Here is an 18,416-nt window from a genome sequence, read left to right on the forward strand (position 1 = left end):
GAGTCGGTGGGAGAACGGCGGGCGGGTGGGCCGAGCGGCCCAGCGTGGGGGGGGAGGGAGCGGGGGCGGGGCGGGGCAGTGGGGTGCCCCCCCAAGCGCCCCGACTCTGCCGACCAGGAGGAGGCGCTGGCCTGGTGCCGCCCAGGGAAGGGGCTGGGGCCGGGAGAGGCCTGTTCTATTGTGTGCCGCTGGGCGACGTGCATTGATGGGGAAGCTGCTGGAGGAGCAGGGGTGGGGGGGGCGGGTGGGAGGGGAAAGGCAAATGCAGATATATATTAAAGACAAATTATCTACATACCTGAGCAGCAGCCTGTGGCACCCGTTGGGCGCGGGCACCAGGGAAGAGAGAGCCGGGCGTTGCCCGCTGACTGCTGGGGTCACTTCTCTGCCCACGGGCTCTCTGCTCCCCCAGTTTTTTTTCTCTCTTTGTTAACAAATGTGTCTGAGTCTTGGAAAACACCCCAACCCCGGAAATGTGTGGGAAAAGAAAACAAAAACTTTCCAAATCCAACGGTCCTGTGCAGTTTTTTTGGGGTGGGTACTGTTGGGACATCGGTCCTGGCTCTGGGCTGGGGTTTGGGCCCAAATTGCGGCCTGTGAGAGCTGGTAAGTAGCGTCCAGAGTTTTGGGCTGAGCATGGTTTTGGGCTCCTGGGGGCGGCCTTTGTCTCACCCCCATGTACCTCCTGGCGGGAGGGTGGGGCTGGAGAACCGCTAGGTGGCCTGGTGGAGCCCACCCACCCCCGCGTGTCAGGACAAATCCCCAGAGGCAAGAGCGTCATGTTGCCCCCTAGTGGCTAAGGTGGGTCTATGCCTCTGGGGGCCGCTTGTGCGCGGGTCTTACGAGGGCACTGGCCTTGCTACAGCCCCGGGGAAGGTGGTGGTACTCCGGGGCGACAAGAGCTTCAGAGGCTGAGTCCACATTTGCCCCCAGTTCTGCCTAACTTGAGTCTCTGCTTTTTCATCTCTAAGGATTTGGACTCTATGATCTGCAGCCCCCCCCCGCCCCCCCAGTCCATGCGGGCTGACTGTGGGTAGCTCCTGGGCCTGCAGAACCTCATCCCTGGGTGTTTGCTCCTTCCTGGAGACACTGAACAGGCCCACGGTCCCAAACACGCTGAGAGGCTGGTCTGTATTTGCTAAGCTTCTCGGGGGCAAGGAGTAGAAACTCTCGAGGCGAAGGTTGTAGTGAGGACCCGAATGTGCGGACGTTCTCAGGGGAGCAGAGTGTGGGTGGTCTTCATCTCCCAGCTGGCTGTGGTGGATTGCCACGCCACTGGACACATGAGCCGTGACTCAGCCACGCTTCTGCACTCAGGTCTCCTCCACTTTGTGCTGGATGGGTCTCCCTCTGCTGGCTCCGCTTTCTCCTGCCGTTGGCTCGCCATCACCCTTCACCACTTGGGTCTCTTTGCGAGCTTCCATCCGCAGGTGGCTCTGTTGCCGGCCAGCTCATTCTTGCGGCATTTTCCAGCTCACAAGCCTGGTCCATGTTTAGGCCTGGACACCTCTCAGGGTCCCTGGGCTGCACGTCCACAGGAGACCCTCCCCCTCCTTCCTTCCATCCTGGAATGAAGCTTTTGTTTGAAGATCCTCCTTACCCTGGGGTGTTTCCCCAGGGACCTTTGAGAGCTCTTCCCCAGACTCTTGTCATTGGTGAGATAGTGGGTTCTCTTGCAGCCGCCCCCAGGTGTGGATTTCCATAGATTTGGCCTCACCTTGCCCTCCTGAACCAACCACCTGGGGGAGGCATGGGCTCGGCTCGTCCCCCACTGCTCACAGTGTTGGAACCTGAGGTCAGCTCTAACCCCCTGTGGAAGCCTGGGGCAGGGGGGAGGCCCTGACTCGGGGCAGTCTTGCCAGGACATCCTGTCCATGTACCAGTGACGACCTTGCTCCCGGGCCTTCTGCTGCTGCTCTCTCCGTCCAAGGGATGGAAGCATCTCAGGTTCCCCTGCCCCATCACCACTAGCCAAAGAAAATAGAGGCAGGCAGGAGTTCTGTGGTGCCAAAAAGGGAACATTCTTTTCTAGAAATTTCTAGAATGGTCCTGAGCAGTCTGTCAGAGTAGAGGACTGGAAATAGGGACAATGCAGGAGTTGGAAGGAGAGGCCCCAGTCCTGCTCACTGCCATGTGGCTGTAGGACTGAGGGCTTTCCTCTCTGTGTCAGGAGGCTAAGAGCTCCTGTCACTCGAGGACTTGGTTATAAGAGGAAAGATTTCTGGACTCTACCATTGACTCAGTTTACCCATCTGTGAGATATGGTCACCTCAGTCTCAGCTCCTTCATCTGGGCATCTGATGTTGAACTTAACACTGGGCCTGAGTTGAGCTTCTTGAGGTCTGGCTGGCCTGGCAGTGACCCCCAGGAGTGCGCAAACAGCATCTGGGGGTGACTGAAATTCCAGGAACCTCACTCTTTGACACTTGGTACTTGCAGGGATATGTCAGGAGATTCCACCTGGGGAGGATCAAGGACAGAGTTGGGGCAGAAGCTCAAAGTGCAGTCTAGCTGATACCTTGGCCTTGACGACCACACAGCCCCCCCCCCAGGGGAGGGAACACAAGCTCAGCCAGGGCTGGGATTCCTCTGGGAGGACATCCCTTTCCTGGAGGTGGATATGGAGCTGAAGGAGCCTGCATTGCCCTCCCCACATACCCTTCTGGGAGAGCTGCAGATCTGGCTGGAGACAGGAGGATGGCCAGAGAGGGTCCTGAGCCACTTTCCTGTCCCCACTGCCCCTCTCCCGCCATGGGAGGGAATGAGACTGTAGGGTAGTTGATGGCTTCTTCCTTCCCACACCCAGTTCCCTTGGCTCTTCCATTGCAGGGTGCCCCTGCTGCCTCTGGGGTCAGGAGCTCCCTGTGGTGTCCCGAGTGAAGGCCTGCCATTTGGGTGGTGGCGCCCAGCTGGAAAGCGGGCCTTTGACTGCTGCCAAGAGTGCCCCCTCTCCCTTTGCAGGGCATCCACTCAGCCATGGTGATGACACCACCTAGCTGCCCGAGAGGGGCAGGGCCCTGGACCCTCCCAGCTTCCGGGTCCCGTTGAGTTCAGTGAGTTCATGTTGGAAGCAGGTAGGTCCTGGGTTCTAGAAGACTGGGACCCCCTGGAAGCGCCAGGAGCCAGGCTGCTCTGAATGTGGGCAAAGGGATAGCTCTGACCACGTGGCGAACTGGAGAACACTCTAGGGGAGAGGAGGAGCCATCTCTCACCAGCCCTGGGTTCTCTCTTCTGGAAGCTTCTGGACACCAGGGGGCCCTAAGAATGCTGAGCAAGGGTAAGAAAGTAGCTGGGGCTCATCTGGGCAGCAGGCAGACGGGACCAAAAGTTCAGGGCAGGCTGAGACAACCTTGCCTTTGGGCAGCTTTACAAACATGATCCCCACCCCCACCCCCCTTGTCCTGGGGTCTTCACTGAGGGGCGACCACAGGCAGGCGCCTGAAAGACATGATCCCACCCCCCCACCCCCCCACCAAGAGGCCGAGGGGCTGCGGCGGGTAAGACCAGGCCAGTGAGTGATCCTGTCTCCCAGGGGCAAGGAGCAGCTTTCCGTTTTCCCGTTCATCTTCTGTGTGTACCCACTACTGATGCGGGTGTGTGTGTGTGTGTGTGTGCACGCGCATGGGCACGCGCGTGTGTGGGGGCACAGCCCTTTGCGGAGGTGCCAGGAAGCAGTGACACAGGCAGAAGCAGAGACCACCTGAGCACAGCTCTGGGGCGGCTCAGCAGATCAGCAGCTGGTGGGGACCCCGATGGGCCGCAAATGGCTTCTGCCTGCACCCGCATTTGTGTTAGGGGAGCTCGGGCGTCCGTCCCTTTCCATCTGAGCCCCTGCCCGGGGTTTTCCTGTAAGGGGTGCCGGTGGACTCCACGGGGTCCCGGCTGGTTCTGAGAGCGAGGCGCCTGACTCGAGAGGCATCACTGGCTGCCCATTTGTGCGGCCGGAGGGGCAGGGGGTGTTGTAGCCAGGGCTGGGCTCTGGAGACCGGGGCTGGGCTCTTGATTCTGCCCCTCTGAGCTGCAGGTCATGGGCAGTTGGTTTCTCTGAGCCTTACTTTCCCATCTGTAAAATGGGCTGTCTTCCTTGAAGGGTTTGGGAGAAGATAAGATGATGCCTTGAGGCATCCAGGGTGGTGCCTGGCCCACAACAGAGGCCGGAAAGGGCAGACACTCTGGCCCCGGCCTTCAGGGCAGGAAAACCCTCCTGGGAAAGGGCCAGCCCCTTGAGGGGTTCCCCAGAGCTCTCCCTGCCCCCACTCCCACCCATGGCTCATCCCTGGAGGCAGCGAGGGGCTGTCATGTGTTCCTTTATTCACTCTTTTGTGTCCCCCGCACCAGTGCCCCTCCTGCCAGGCTCTGTGTGGGAGCTGGGGTCAAGGGGTAAGCGGCCACCCCAACCCTCTGGGAACTCCGAGGCCGGAGTGTGGGAGTCAGGTGCAGGGCCACGGCTGTGGGTAAGGGTTTCACTATGTCCTCGGGTTGGGCCCTGGGCCCTGGGTCTGGGAGGGACTTTGTCAGGTAGAGAAGGGGCGGGGAGGATTGGTCCTTGGCTGGAATGTGGAGAGAGGGGGGACTGGGGGCCTTTTGGGAACAGCTGAGGAGCTGAGACTTGTGTGGGGCCCTCGGGGCAGTGCGAGGAGCTGGGGAAGATTTGACTGTGGGTGGTGGTGGCCTCCGAGCTCGGGGGGGGGGGCAGTGGGCAGCTAGGGGCCGTGAGCAGTGAGGAGGGGAGCAGGGGTGGACAGGTTCCTGTGGGTCCCTTCTCCTTCTCGCAGTCACGAGGGAGGGTCCCATGAGGGTGCACGGGGCAGCCCCCAGCCGGTGAAGCCGTCCTCTGGCCCTTTCTTTGTTGAAGGCGGCTCCTCAGGCAGAGAGGGGCAGCCCCTGGGCCCTCTTCTAGAGATGGGGGCCTTTGCCATCCTGCCTTCTCCAAAGGAGAGAAGGTGCTCCTCCCAGCGTCGCCTCGCAGAATTCCCGGGAGGCTTAAAAATGTGTGGATTTCAGGACAGTGGGCCCCGGGGTGCTGCGTGTCGCCTTCTTTACCGCCCTGTTCAGACACAAAAGATAAGAGGGTTGTTCTCGTGGGTGCAGCGTGACCTCTGACCCCTGCACCGTGTCTCTCCTGAGGACTCAGGAGATACTGCCCAGGAGCCCAGGAATGAGCTCCCTGAGCACGTGCTGGGGAGGGCGTGGGCAGTGACAGAGCTGCCGACCATCCAGGGGCTTCATCGGGAGAGTCTGGGGCCTGTGAGCGCCCCAACAATGCCCATCACAACCTCGGCCCTCCCCCTTCCGAAGGTCTATGCACTTCCTTCCTCCTGACTTCTCTTAAGGTGGAGTGGAGGGTGGCCCAGCTCTCTGGGCCTCAAATGGTGGCATGAAGGGCAGGAGACCAAGTCCACACGGTCAGCCAGGAGACCCAGCCTTTGGTCTCCCCTCTCCCACAGATGTACGGTGTGACTCCGAGCCAGGCCTGTCCCTCTCTGCACCCCTGTTCTCCCTCTGCCCAGCAGCGGGGGGTGGGGGGGGACCAGGCCTGCCCTACTCCAAGCTTCCCTGGAGGGACAGAAAGGGGGTTCCCGGGGCAGAGTTCACTCACTGGTTCTGCACATCTTGAATGGTGTCGGGCAGCGGCAGGCTCTGAGTCTCTGGGAGCAGGAGGGCAGCCAGGCCACTAAGGACTGGCACCCCCCCGTACACCAGCAGGGGCAGCCAGCGGCCGTGGACAGCCAGCAGCCGGACCAGAGGCCCCAGGATCGCTCCCCCTCGGGCTGCCATCTGGCCCAGACCCACCGCGGTCATCCTGTCGTTGCAGACACACCAGTGAGGGGCCCCTCTGCCTGCCCACCGTGGCTTTGACCTCCCAGCCCCTACTCTGTCCAGGATGGCCCAGTGGTTCAGGCCGAGCCGGGATGCTCCTGGGCGGCCCTGAGACCACATGGAAGGGAGATGGCGGTGGGGACATCCGAGGCTGGGGAAGGCCGCCCCCGCACTGCCCTCCCAGCTCTGGGCGACCCCTCACCTGAGCACGGTGGGGAAGAGCTCACCAGTGTAGATGCTGACGCAGGTGAAGGCAGCCCCCAGGCCCCCGAGCCCCAGCACGGCCAGGGCTGAACGCAGGGCCCCCATCTCTGTGGACAGAGATGGGGTTATCGAAGTTGGTCGCAGGGGCCCCGAGGTCAGATGGGGGTTCTCTCCAGCCTAGACTTCTCCCTGACCTCCCAATGTCTGTGACTCAGCTCCACCTGGGTGTCCCCAGAGCACATCCCGAGTGACCTCATGGCTACATTCACTGCCCCCAAATTGCCACCCAGCCTGACACCTGGAGCCAGACCCTGGGAGACCTCCTCGGCCCCCTGCTCCCCACCTTCCCCCTGCACTCCGGCTCTGAGCCTTATTTTATCTCCACAGTTTGTCACGAAGCCACCCCTCCACACCATCCCTGCTCATTGCCTGCTGCAGGCCACCACCATCTCTCCCGGAGGCTCTGCAGCCTCCTTCCTAACTGGGCCCCTGCTCTGGTCCAGCACCCTCTGAGGAGGGGACAAGGGCCTCTGTTCCTGGCTCAGCGCCCCCAGGTAGGGAAGCCTCGGGCCACAGCCGTGCGCACCCAGGCCCGCGCGCTCACCGTAGGGCACCAGCGTGTTGGCCAGGATGCAGAGCCCTGACAGCACTAGGGACCCCGCCTGGGTGGGCCGGCGGCCCAGACGGCTTAGCAGCAGCAGGGAGCCTATCTTGGCCGGAATGTCCACGACCCCAATGAGGACCTGGAGCAGGAAGATGTTGCTGTCTAGGGCCTGCAGGTCCAGGGCCAGGCCGTAGAAGGTGAAGCCAAAGGCGAACCTGCGGGGCGGGGCCGGGGGAGTCAGGCCGGGGGTGGGCTGCTCATTGGCTCCTTTGTTCTCAGACCCATTTCCACCCTCCTCCTGCAGGCTCTGTGTAGTGGAGGGGTGGTCTCCAGACCACCTTTCCCTGGGCTCCCTGTCAATGCTGCCCGTCGAGAGGTTTGGCCAATGGGAGGCATTGGTGCGAAGTGCAGGGGCACCAGCGGGGCGGTGTGTGTGGGGGGGGAAGGCCGGGATGTTCCCACCTCCCTCCCTCTGGGTGCCGCCTCCCCTCCATGGCTACGGCTTCTACTGAGTGTGTCCTTCCTCCGTGGCCTCAGCGGTTCCAGTCCTTGCTGGGTGGCCCTGGTGCCTGGGCTCTGATAACCCCCTCCCTCCTCCCTGGCCCCTCCGGACGGGGCGGCGGGCGCTCTCCTCCTCAGCGGGCTGGGCACTTCAGCTCTCCCGGAGCCTTTGCTGTGACTCCTCCCATCTCTCCCGCTCCCCCGCCCGCGCCCCCCCAGCCTGGGCTGCTTCCTTTGGGAGCCTGACCGCTACTAGAGGGGAGGTGACCGTGCTGCACGCCCTGTCCTGGAGGTGCTGTCAGGACCGTGGGACGGACAGGGGAGTCATTAGAGGCCCCTTGACTGGATGCCAGCCAGAGCCCTGATTCCAGGGTCCCCGGGGGCCGGCGACAGCCCAAGGCAGGCCAGAGGCAGAGGCTGGGGCCCCGGGCAGGGTTCAAGGGGCATCTACCAGCACAGAGTGGAGATGCCGGTCCGGAGGGGCAGCCCAGGCGTGCAGAAAAGGGCACCCAGGCTGGCAGGGGCCTGGCCCACACTCAGCTCCTCCTGCATGGCTGAGAGTAAGGCCTGCGGCGGGGCGGGGGGGCACCCTGTCAGCACTGGGAGCACTGGACCCACCCTCCTCCCTCTGACCCTCCTCCTCCCAGGGGCCCAGTGCGGGGGCAGGGAGAGGGTCTGAGGGTTGGCCTCACCTCGGTGGTCAGCGTGCCCTCCACCACCCTCTTCCTGTTGATGGCAGCCACCCTCCGCAGCTCCCGCAGGCCCCGCTCCAGCCTGCCTGTGATGAGGAGCCATCGGGCCGACTCTGCCAGCCACCTGCCAGGGTTCAGAGGTGGAAATGGAAGGGGGCCCTGCCTGTGGCCCCCAGGGCCTGGCCTGCACGAGCCTCACTGCCCTTCTGTCTCCTGTCCCCGGGGGCTGGCCCCACTGGTGCCCACAGGCCCCAGGCTCAGGGAGGCCACGCCGTTTGACACCCTCCTTCCCCAACAGGCCACCCTTTCTGCCTTTTTCCTTCTCCCTCTCGGATTGTGCTTGGGAGGCCCAGTCCTTCCCTTCCTGCCCCCCTCCCGACCTGGTGGCCTTTCCCTTGCCTCACTTGGAAGCCAGGCCCAGGTGACCCCGTGTGCAGTAAGGACCCCCCAGTGGTTATGGGATGGCAGGCCCCCCAGGGTCCCCTCCTGTCTGGCGCCTCCCTGCTGTCACACTGTCTTCCTGCTCACCCTCAAGGCTGCACCTTCCTGCTTGAGCGGGCTCCTCCCCCAGGGCCCCTCCTTGCAAACAGCTTCACACCCAGCAGGGTCTTTGGTCCTGACATCACCAGCCCCCTCCACCTGCACCCAGTCAGCCACCAATTCCTGTCACTTCCAGTATCCCTTGCATCTGACCCGCCCCACTGCCCTTGCCTCACTTTTGACCCTGTTGCCCATGCCAGGATGCTAGTTGGCCCAATGCATCTCAGTTCCCCCTTCTCGTGCCGGGACCCAGCCCGTAACACTAACGTGGCCCCCGCCGCCCTCCACATCAGCCCAGACCGCTTGCACTGGCCCAGCGCACTGAGTCCCCTGTCATGCCCACTACCCTACACAGGCTCCTGCCTCCAGCCAGGCCCCCCCCCAGCCAGGCCCCCTCTCTCCTATGAGCAGCAGCTAGGGGTGGGGCCTCCTGCTCCTCGTGCGCGGGGCCCTGAGGTCCTTCAGGGTTAGCAGAACCAGGGAGAGAAGGGGGACTCAAGGTACATGTTAGAGGTAGAGTTGACAAGACCCAGTGACCTGCTGGACTTGGGGTGGGGGGACGGGGAGGGACGGGGAGGAGGTGTCATGGCAACTCTGACTCTGGGACCCGGTGGGTGGGGGCTGCTATCATGCTGGGGAAGCCTCGGGAAAGAGCAAGTGCAGGAGATGTTACATTTGGGATGCCAAGACCCCAGTCACGGAGATGTCACACAGCGGGTGGGAAATGGGAGGCTGGAGGCTGGGCAGAGGCAGGACCCAGGATGTGACTCAGGGTCTGTAGCACGTGGGGGAAGTCAGAGCCGGGGGACAGGTTATGTGGCCTGGGAGAGAGCACTGGCAGCGACCGGAAGGCCAGCATCGGCCTCAGACAGCCAGGAGGGGTGCCCTGGACTCCGCATCATTGACCTTTGCCCTCCACCCTCCCGCCTCCACTCTGTTGGTACCGGGGGGTCAGTAGGTAGAAGGCCACCTGTCAGGCAGGACTGTCTCCTCTCTGAGCCAGTGTACCAGGTGTTGCTGTCTCCTGCTCTGGAGAGTGACTGCAAGTTAGTTGCTCAAGGCTCCATTTTAAGAGCTTTTGGCTCTATCCTGTTGGGCTCGGAGAGGTCTGTGAGTAAGCCCTCCTCCCAGTGCGGGAGTCCCATCCTCCCCTGGGCTTCTGCTGGGCTTTCCTCTGCAGTGACCACAATGGCCAAGCAACTCCTAAGTTGCTGGGTCTGTAGGTAAACGAGCCAGGTTCAGCTCTGTCCTGAAGTGCATCCATCCATCCATCCATCTATCCATCTGTCCATCCATCCATCCCCTCCATCTACCCATCCACTCACTAGTTTATCATCTATCTATCTATCTATCTATCTATCTATCTATCTATCTATCTATCTATCATCTATCTATCCATCCATCCATCCATCCATCCAGGTAGCCATCCAACAAATATTTACTCTGCACCTACTATGTCCCAGGAGTTTGGCAAGAGCCAGGCCTGAGGGCTGTGTATTTGAGGGCAGTGCAAATGCTCCCTAACCTCCCCCATATGTCAGCCTTGTGGGGAGGCCAGGAGTCCCCGCTGACCACTGGGTCTTGGTCCCTGTTCTTTAGTAATAACATCAGTACGGAAGGCTAGCCGGGGCTGTGTGTGCGTGCGTGCGCGCTGTATCTTTGCAGCTCACCCCACACGCACCAAAGCAAGCAGGGTCTTGAGAGGGAAAAGGGCCAAGAGGTGATGGGAAGGAAGGGGTGGGAGAAGGATGAGTAGAGGAGGAGGCACCTGGGAGGAGCAGGGAGGGGAGCAGCCCCGCGGGCACTTGGGTGAGCTCGTGGGCCTGTGGCGGCCAGCTGTGCCAGGACCCTGGGCCTCCCCTCCCTGCTCCCGGCCTCCTGCACCCCCCACCCCCTGCTCCCAGGGTGGAAGGTAGGCAGGTCTTCTCTGAGGCGGGGGCATGGCACGCACCAGGAGTACACAAAGCAGAGGAAGAAGGGGGCAGAGACCACCAGCTGCAGCAGGGCCCAGTCCCGCACACCGTAGGCCACGGCTGCCATCAGGACCTGGCCGAAGCTGAAGCCCAGGGAGTTCAAGGTCATCGCCAAGGCTCGGGCGCGCGCTGATGTCCACTCCATCACTGCAAGGAGACCACAGGGGTCAGCCGGGAGCCTGCGCCAGCCTCCCTCGCAGGGCCCAGGTCAGGTGACCTACGGAGCGTGCCGGTGTTCATCATGACGCCCGCCACGCCGAAGGCCGCCAGGAAGCGGAACAGGCAGTACACGGGGAAGGTGGGGGCGAAGGCGGCGGCCGTGCCCGACACGGCCATCTGAAGGTAGTTCCAGGTCAGCACCAGCCTGCGCCCAAACCTGCGGGCACACGGACACACAGACGATGTGGCTGGGAGCACGGCGTGCCACGGCCCCAGCCACAGGGCTCTGGACCCCCCCTGGGCTTGCCCGTTGAGCAGAGGCGAGAGTGACACCTGCGTCCGGCCCTGAGTTATCCACCCACGGAAGGCTTGGACGCCCAGGCAGTGTCCCCAAGGTCCAGGCAGCTGGAAGGCGCGCTGGGCAGAGAAGGAGTGCCCTGTCAGCGGGAGCCCTCGAGCAGCATCTGAAGGCAGGCTTGGGGCTGAGCAGATTTTAGCAGTGAACGCTGGATGGGACGGATGACCCTCTCCAACCCCAGAGGAGCCCTGGGGGAAGCCAAAGCCCAGAGCGGGTCTGAGGCTTGCTCAGTGGCAGAGCTGGATGGTGTCAGGAGTGAGGGCGGCAAGATGCCAGGGCTGTAGGAGCACAGGGGCGCAAGGAAAAGTGTGCTGCCAGAGCCAGGGGCACTCACCTGTCGGAGATGTGGCCGCACACCGCAGCTCCCACCAGGATCCCAGACAGGTAGATGGACTGGGCCATGGGCTTTAGGGCGTGGGAGTCACACACCAGGTCCCACTGGTGGGAGAGGAGTGGGAGCTGAGCCCAGAGGTGAGGGGGCGGAGGCGCTGGATGGGAAGACCCGTGGGAGCTAGGCGAGGGTGGATGGCCTGGTGACCTCTAGGGTGGTAGGACCGGGCTGTCACCCTGTGGCCCTCTGGTCCAGGGTCAAGCCCTCTCTAGACTCATTCGCTCTCCCCTGCCTCACCCACTCGGCAGCGCCACCCTGAGCTGGTGCTTGGTCACCACTCCCCCAGGCCTCTCTGGTTCTACAAAGAGGCTCCTTCCCCTTGCTGGGATGGGCAGCCCCTCCCTCTTGCCCAGATTTGCCTGATTGGCCCCCAGGGGTCGCCTGTCCCCAGACAGGAGGTGGAACTGGGCTCCGCGCTTGGGCGGCGGGGAGGGGAGCTGCCTGAGTCACAGCTAATCAGGGGCAGCCCGGCCGACCTGGCTGTCCAGGGCCCCAGCTTTCGGTACCACCCACCCTTCCACAAGCCCGAGTCCTGCTGCTGACTCCCCCCCACCCCGGGGCGATGTCCTGGAGGAGGGGGCCTGTCGAGGCGGGTCCCTCCCAGGACTGGGCCATTCTGAGTCCAGTCAAATGTGAGTTCTGACCTTGGCCTCTAAAGCGCCAGGACTTGGGGAAGGTGTCAGGAGAGGCTCTTACCTTGGCCACAATGGTGGAAGTGAAGGTGCTGTAGTCGTAGACCCAGCCGTCCATGCACGGCTCTGTGGCAGCCTCGCTCCAGTTGGTGGCCGTGGCGTTGGGGTCCAGGAGCTGCCACTGTGGTTGGCGGAAGCGGCGACACTGGTGGGGCTCATGGTTGGGGCCCGGGGGGATGGAGACGGTCAGGAGATCCTTGGGGCCCAGGGCCCCGGGGACACTGGCCTGGGCAGTGCTGTTGTCCAGGAGGGGTACCCAGCATCGGTGGCTGGGCACGGCGGCCGAGAAGTTCTCCAGCATGCTCTGAGTGGTGAGCCACACGATGGGGACCACCAGAGCCACCATCTGGAGAACCTGGAACCTGCCCAGGCCACCCACTTGGTCCAGGAGTTCAGAAAATGCCATGGAGCCCGCCCGGGGGGCCCCAGTGGAGGTGCCCACTTCACAGAAGCTGGCCCGGGGCAAAGGGGCCGACGGGGGGGCCCTGCTTTCCCCGCAGCGGCACCTGCTTCCCCGGCCGAGAAGCCTGGAGCGTGGCAGAGGCCACCACCCTCGCCGACACCGGGCTCCCCAGGTGTCTGTCCAGCAAAGGTCACTCAGGTTGGCTCCAACCGGGACCAGGAGCTGTGAGGCGTGACCCTGAAGCCACCAGCATCCTTCCAGATGCAGCTGGCCCTGGACCTCCAGGAGAAGCTGGTTACAGGAGGTGGGGGAAGTGGAGACTGAAGCCACCCAGACTGGAATTAAACTGTGACCAGGTGACATTTACGGAACAGGGGTTAGGAATCAGTCAAAGTTTAACCCAGCTCGGAGGGAGGCCCAGAGGCCAGAGCACAGCTGTTCCTGCCCGGCGGGGAGGCCTGGCCAGGGGCACCTGGTCTCTGATGGGTGTGGGGGGGCTTTGGCAGGGCTGCCACCCCCCTCGGCACCCCTGCCCGCCTCACAGGGGGACTCTCCAGGGCTCACGCAGGAGACCGCTGGCCGGGGTTCTTACTGATCCTGGGACTGGCGTGAGCCAGGGGCGACATCTGTAGGCTGCGAGGGCCTCCGTGTGTGCGCACGTGTGCGTGTGTATGTGTGTGTGTGGCCTGGGCCTGAGTCCTCGGTGGCAGCCATCTGCACCCCACCTCCCCGCCGGTGCGGCCCTGCCCCCCCAGCCCCCCGCCCTCTGTTGTCTGCCGCCACTCATCCCCAGCTGGCATGACAAGCGCCGCCTCCTCCAGGGGGCTCTGCTGGCTTATTCTTGCCTCCCTCCTGGGCTCTAAGTCAGGAGTGGAGCCCCATTTTCGCACTGGCCTGCACCCTTCTATTACTGTCTGGCTGGTCCCATTTCCAGCCAGGTCCTGGAGGGCAGGGACCCTTCCCTAGAGCATCTTTGGGACCAGCACAGATGTGGACAGCAGGTGCAGGCGCTGTTAAAATTTGCTCCAGCTGGTTTTAACAGCAGCTTCTATTTTTTTTTTTCCGGAGTATAAAATTAACGTACACACTTTCCAGAAATTTCAGAAAATATGGAAAGGTACAGAGAAAACAAAGATCAGTCCTAAACTCACCAACCAGTGACCGCCACTGTTGACACTTGGGTGTAAATACTTCTAGAGTCTGCTCCGGTCACTGGCACGTTCAGCTTCCTCATTCTGGGTTGCAAGCCAAGCTTAACGTCTCCTTTTGTAAAACCCAAACAGAAAGGCTCTGACTTTAGCTGGCGATTCTAGCCTGTTCACATTTATTGGAATTACTGTCATGCGTGGACTTCCGGTATGTTTTCTTCTTTGCTGTATCTTCCCTTTACATCTTTGTTTCCTTGTTCCTATTTTCTACGGAACCCACTGCGTTTTCTTGCTGTATATTTCTTCTGTCCTGGTTTGGTGATGGCGCATTGCGTTTCTGTTAGCCTTCTATGGGAGCATACCCTTCCAGAGCTATTTTATGTCCCCTCCTCCTTCATCCTCTCTCAAAAGATGTCCTTTCTCCTCATTTCACTAAGGAAATAGAAGTCATCAGAAGCCAACAGTCTCGTTCTCTGACTTGCCTCAGCCCCCCCCCCCCCCATTCTGCCTTCGCTCCTGCCACCTCCATGGCCCACATGCTCCTCCTCATCATGGCCTCCTCGCCGTGTGCCCTGCAGCCCACCTCTCCACCTCAAGCCTCTTTGGCATCTGTCTTTCCCTCCCTACTGGATAGTTCCCACCAATGTACACATATGCGAGTTTCCAGGGCGCCTGGCTGGCTCAGCTGGAAGAGCATTTGACTCTTGATTTCGGGGTCGTGAGTTCGAGCCCCACGTTGGGGATAGCGGTTACTTAAAAAAATAAATTAATTAAATTAAATTTTAAAAAAAACCCAAATATGCCATTTCCATCCCAATCCTCAGAAAAGTCCCCTCCCTTTTAATGCCTCTCTTCAGCACCCACCTCTTTTCCTGCTACTATTTCTAGTACAATCCCACAAAAGTGTTACCGGCATTCGCCTCCAGTTTCTCTCTTCCCATTCTTTTTTGGATTGATTCCCATGAGGTTTCTGTCCCTGTCGCACCCCAGTCCCCAGTGAGCTCACTGCCACTGCATTCAGTGACTTTTTCAGGGCTCCCCTTGCTTGAGCCACACAGCCTCTGGCCCTCCTCCTTCTGGAAGTCACTTCCCTGGGCCCATGCCCTCTGCACCTGCTTCTGTCTTCTTCGTTGGTTCCTTCTCTTCCCTGCACACTCCCGGTCCTTGGTCCTCTTCTCTATTGTTGGCACAATTCACATCTTCAAGGATCTCTCCTTGCGAGGCTCAGCTTTAATCCAACCGCCTAAGCTTGGGGGTCTTTTGGAATAACTTTCTAGGCCCTAGGTGGGGCCCCGCTCCTGCCCCGGGGGCACTGTGTCAGCAGACTGCAGGTGGGGGCCTGGGAAACCTGGCAGAATCTGGCAAAGGGTGAGAATTCTTTGTTTTTCTCTCTTTTTAAACTTAAATTCAATTAACTAACAGATAATGTGTTACCGGTTTCAGAGGTAGAGGTCAGTGATTCATCAGTTGCGTATAACACCCAGTGCTCATTACATCGCATGCCCTCCTTAATGCCCATCACCCAGTGATCCCATTCCCCCACCACCTGCCCTCCAGCAACCCTCAGTTTGTCTCCTATGATTAAGAGTCTCTTATGGTTTGTCTCCCTCTCTGATTTTGTCCTGTTTTATTTCTTCCTCTCTTCCCCTATGATCCTCTGTTTAGTTTCTTAAATTCCACATGAGTGAGATCATATGATAATTGTCTTTCTCTGATTGACTTGTTTCACTTAGCATAACACCCTCTAGTTCTATCCACATCGTTGCATCTGTTGTTGGACATCTAGGCTCATTCCATAGTTTGGCTACTGTGGACATTGCTGCTTTAAACATTGGGGTGCAGGTGCAAAGGGTGGGAATTCTTACCAGAATCAGCTCTCCCGGATCTTTATAGAGCCCTGTCGAAAAGTAAGGTAAAATTCCGCATTGTCCCTTCCTTTCCAACTCCAGACTCTTGTGAATTCAGGTTCGCAGTGGTTGTCGATCTTTTCTCTCCCGGGGACAGCTATAGCCTCCTCGTCTGTCTGGTTTCGTGTCCCGAGGACTTGCTTGACTTCCTGTCTACAAGGGGCCTGCAGGTTATCAGTTCTTACATATGCAGGCAGCTCAACATTGGGTTGGGGGCCCCAAAATGTGACCGGACAGAAGTGTGGGTTGCACCCCATTTGCAGCTAGGGTCTTCCCGCCTGTTGCCAGCTCTCAGGGGATTTGTCTCAGTCCTCTTTCTTTCGGCCACCTTTGGGAGTGGCTCTGGACCTTGGGAAGGTGCTATCTTTTGCATCCTCTCTGGGGACACCTCTTGCATCCCTGGAGCCCGTCCATACTGCCAGGAATCTTTACTCTTTGCTCCCACTGCAACTTAACAAGGTATTTGAAAGGATTAAAAAGTAGCTCTACGGTCAGAAGTTGGTCACACTGGAAGCTGATATTCAGAGCGGGATAGGAACTTTTTGAAAGACCTTCTCCCCTAAGCTAAAATGAAACTATGTACCCAGAGAGAAAGAAGGCTCTCCAAAGACAAACAGCTCTAAATTTAGAACATAGGGATCTTTTGATTTCCATCTCAGCTAGGACCATCTCCCTGATGAAAAGAGGCAAATTGAAGATAATGTAGCTGGATGGGTGGGTCATCCCCTTGATATCCTTTGGACTGAAAGGCATTTCAAGTCCTTGACTGGTGAGCTCACCTAGGGAGCAAAGAGATGAGGTCTGAAATGGAGCCCTTGGTCTCCAATTTTTAGAGGTCAGAAAGAGGAGGATCCAGCAAAAGCGAGTGGTTTAGATTATGACAGTGGGTGAAGGGAGGGACGAGGAGCAGAGGGTGAGGCAGATGGGCAGAAGACAGAGGGGAGATCGAGTTGTGGAAAGGCTTAGCGTCCCCCGCCCAGAACCAGCCTTGGAGAGTATCAGGTGTTCTCAGGAGATTACGTACCCCCTCGGAAATGGGCACAGGTGCGGTGTTCGTCAACGTGGGTTTTTCTTGGACCTGGGGATGCACCGTGGACATCTTTCTGGCTGGATCATGCAGCAGGTTTTTTGCGATTCCTCCCAACCCCCGATGTCCTGCGGTGACAGCAGCTGCCTTTGGTCCCAGGCCTGGCAGGAGAAAGGGCAGGCGGGAGTGCTTACTGTCAGTGACTCAGCAAATTCCCCGGGTGGCTCGCCGGGCTGGCAGAATCCAGGCGGGTGGCTGGAGGAGGCGGCAGTCAGAGCCAGCTGGGTTTGCTCCTGCCTCCAGGGTCCCCAGAACTCAGGCCACAACATGAATGCGGCATCTGAGCCTCCGCTCTCCTTCCCCCTTCCCTCATCTCCATGGGCTGGATTCTTTAAGACAGGATGGCTATCCTGGGAGAGCGCTCTGGGTTGGTCCCTTTGAGAGTGTCAGCCAGCTTGTCACCTTTGCGCAAAGCCTTCGATGACACCCCAGTGCTTCAGAGGCAAGACCAAGCTGCCTGGGGCCTTCTGCTCCCCAGTCCGCCCTCAGAGCTTTCGCTGTGCTGCCTCTTTCACGGGGCCTGGGCCCGGCCCCCACAGAACACGGCTCGTTCCTGAAATGCCCTGCATGCCCTCTCCTCTTGTTTGCTCTTTCTTCTGTCCGAGGGCCACTGCCACCAGTCCAGCAGCCCAAGCCTACCCTGCTCTCCCAGCTTCTCCCCTGCTGCCCCTGCACGCCTCCCTGACAGCTCGGTCCCTGCCGTGGCCTTGAGCTCTTCAGATAAGGGCTGCATGCGTCCTAAGGGCCGGGTCGGAGTCCCCATGCCCCGGACAGTGCCTAGGGCAGGACCCGGCGTACAGACCAGGCCCCGGGCAGGGCAGGGCAGGGCAGGGCTTGACGGACCTCCAGTTCCTCATCTGTGGGAAGAGCATCATAGACCCCATTTCACAGGGTTGTTTCCGGGACAAGAAGTCACGGTTCTGAGAGGGTCTTCACCTTCTCCAAACACCCCCAACACACACGTGGTGGTGCCTGGAGTTCCCACATCTCCAGAACCTCTGAAGATCTGGTCTCCTGAGTGTTCCTTCTTTCAAACTGCTCTTCTGGGCAGTTCTGAAAGTCTGGAACTTTCCTTTCTGGAAGAACACGGTGGCCCTACTCCTCCTCATCACTAGTAAATGTGCCCCACATGGGGCTATGGGCTCAACTCAGAATTACCCACCGAACAGCTGAGAGATGCCTCAATGTCTCATGATGATGGTGGTGACGGGGGCTGATACCTAATGGTCACTGAGTCTTTATTATGTGTTGGACACGATTCTAAGTTCTCTCCCTGTACTAACTCATTTAATTCTTCCAACAACCCTTCCAATTAGATATTCCATTCTTACACCCATTTTTACTGATGTGGAAACTGAGGCTCAGAGGGGTGAATCTAAGGGCACACAGCTACTCTGTGGCAGAATTGGGACTCCAGCCCAGGTCTGTTGAGCTCCAATAACTATGTTTTTAACATCTGAGGTTGGCTGAAGGCTAGTGGGTAGCAAAGGAGGATGCTGGGAAGCTACCGAAAGCCTCATGGCAAGCATCCCTGCCTCAGCGCCCCTGTCCCTCTCACTGGGGTCCTGCTCCCCTCCGATCGGCAGCCCCTTCCCTCAGATCCTCTTTCCCTTGAGCCCCAGTGCCCCCATCTCCTAGCTCAGCACCTCCCGAGAGGGAGCCCCAAGTCAGTCCCTGTCAGAGCCCCTCGGTGCCCAGGCCAGAGACCCCTTTGCTTCTCCATGCTGCCTGCTCAGCCTCCGCTTGCACTGGACCGGATTTTAGCTCTACTTTTGTGTGGCCGAGAGACTCAGTAAGAGATTTCTCTCGGACAGAAATGTGGCTTTACCTGAGCCGACTTCCAGAGTCCCCCCAGAACAGCCCGTTTCCCCTGTTGCTGCACCGTGCAGGCCCTGCCTCGTACCCAGCCCCGGCGGGCCGGGGTGCACAGAAGCCCG

The 18,416-nt window shown here is 60.0% G+C and overlaps 1 protein-coding gene across 3 annotated transcripts; it reads right to left on the minus strand.

The window, feature by feature from the left end:
- Positions 1 to 4,336: 4,336 nt before the first annotated feature.
- SLC22A12 (solute carrier family 22 member 12) lies at positions 4,337 to 12,546 on the minus strand. 3 transcript variants are annotated; one of them, XM_078059136.1, is made up of 10 exons: positions 11,939 to 12,546; positions 11,186 to 11,289; positions 10,658 to 10,710; positions 10,313 to 10,481; positions 7,822 to 7,945; positions 7,581 to 7,696; positions 6,629 to 6,843; positions 6,023 to 6,131; positions 5,600 to 5,803; positions 4,337 to 5,047 (listed from the first exon to the last, which is right to left on the minus strand). In XM_078059136.1, the coding sequence occupies exons 1-10, from the start codon at positions 12,338 to 12,340 to the stop codon at positions 4,984 to 4,986; spliced, it is 1,560 nt and encodes a 519-aa protein (XP_077915262.1). In that variant the 5' UTR covers positions 12,341 to 12,546; the 3' UTR covers positions 4,337 to 4,983. The 3 variants fall into 3 exon arrangements, with proteins under 3 accessions (XP_077915262.1, XP_077915261.1, XP_077915263.1); XM_078059135.1 differs by having other exon boundaries at positions 10,556 to 10,710; XM_078059137.1 differs by lacking the exons at positions 10,313 to 10,481; positions 10,658 to 10,710.
- Between the last annotated feature and the right edge of the window lie 5,870 nt (positions 12,547 to 18,416).

Source organism: Halichoerus grypus, chromosome 11, assembly GCF_964656455.1.
Source record: "Halichoerus grypus chromosome 11, mHalGry1.hap1.1, whole genome shotgun sequence".
NCBI lineage: Eukaryota > Metazoa > Chordata > Mammalia > Carnivora > Phocidae > Halichoerus > Halichoerus grypus.

Bases quoted from the DNA above. Each gene is read 5' to 3' on its own strand.
- SLC22A12 (XM_078059135.1), bottom strand. From the start codon at position 12,340: ATGGCATTTTCTGAACTCCTGGACCAAGTGGGTGGCCTGGGCAGGTTC. The intron at 10,711-11,185 runs GTGAGTGCCCCT...GTGTGCCCGCAG, and splicing joins TGCGGCCACATCTCCGACAG to GTTTGGGCGCAGGCTGGTGC. The intron at 6,132-6,628 runs GTGAGCGCGCGG...CTCTGTCCACAG, and splicing joins CAACACGCTGGTGCCCTACG to AGATGGGGGCCCTGCGTTCA.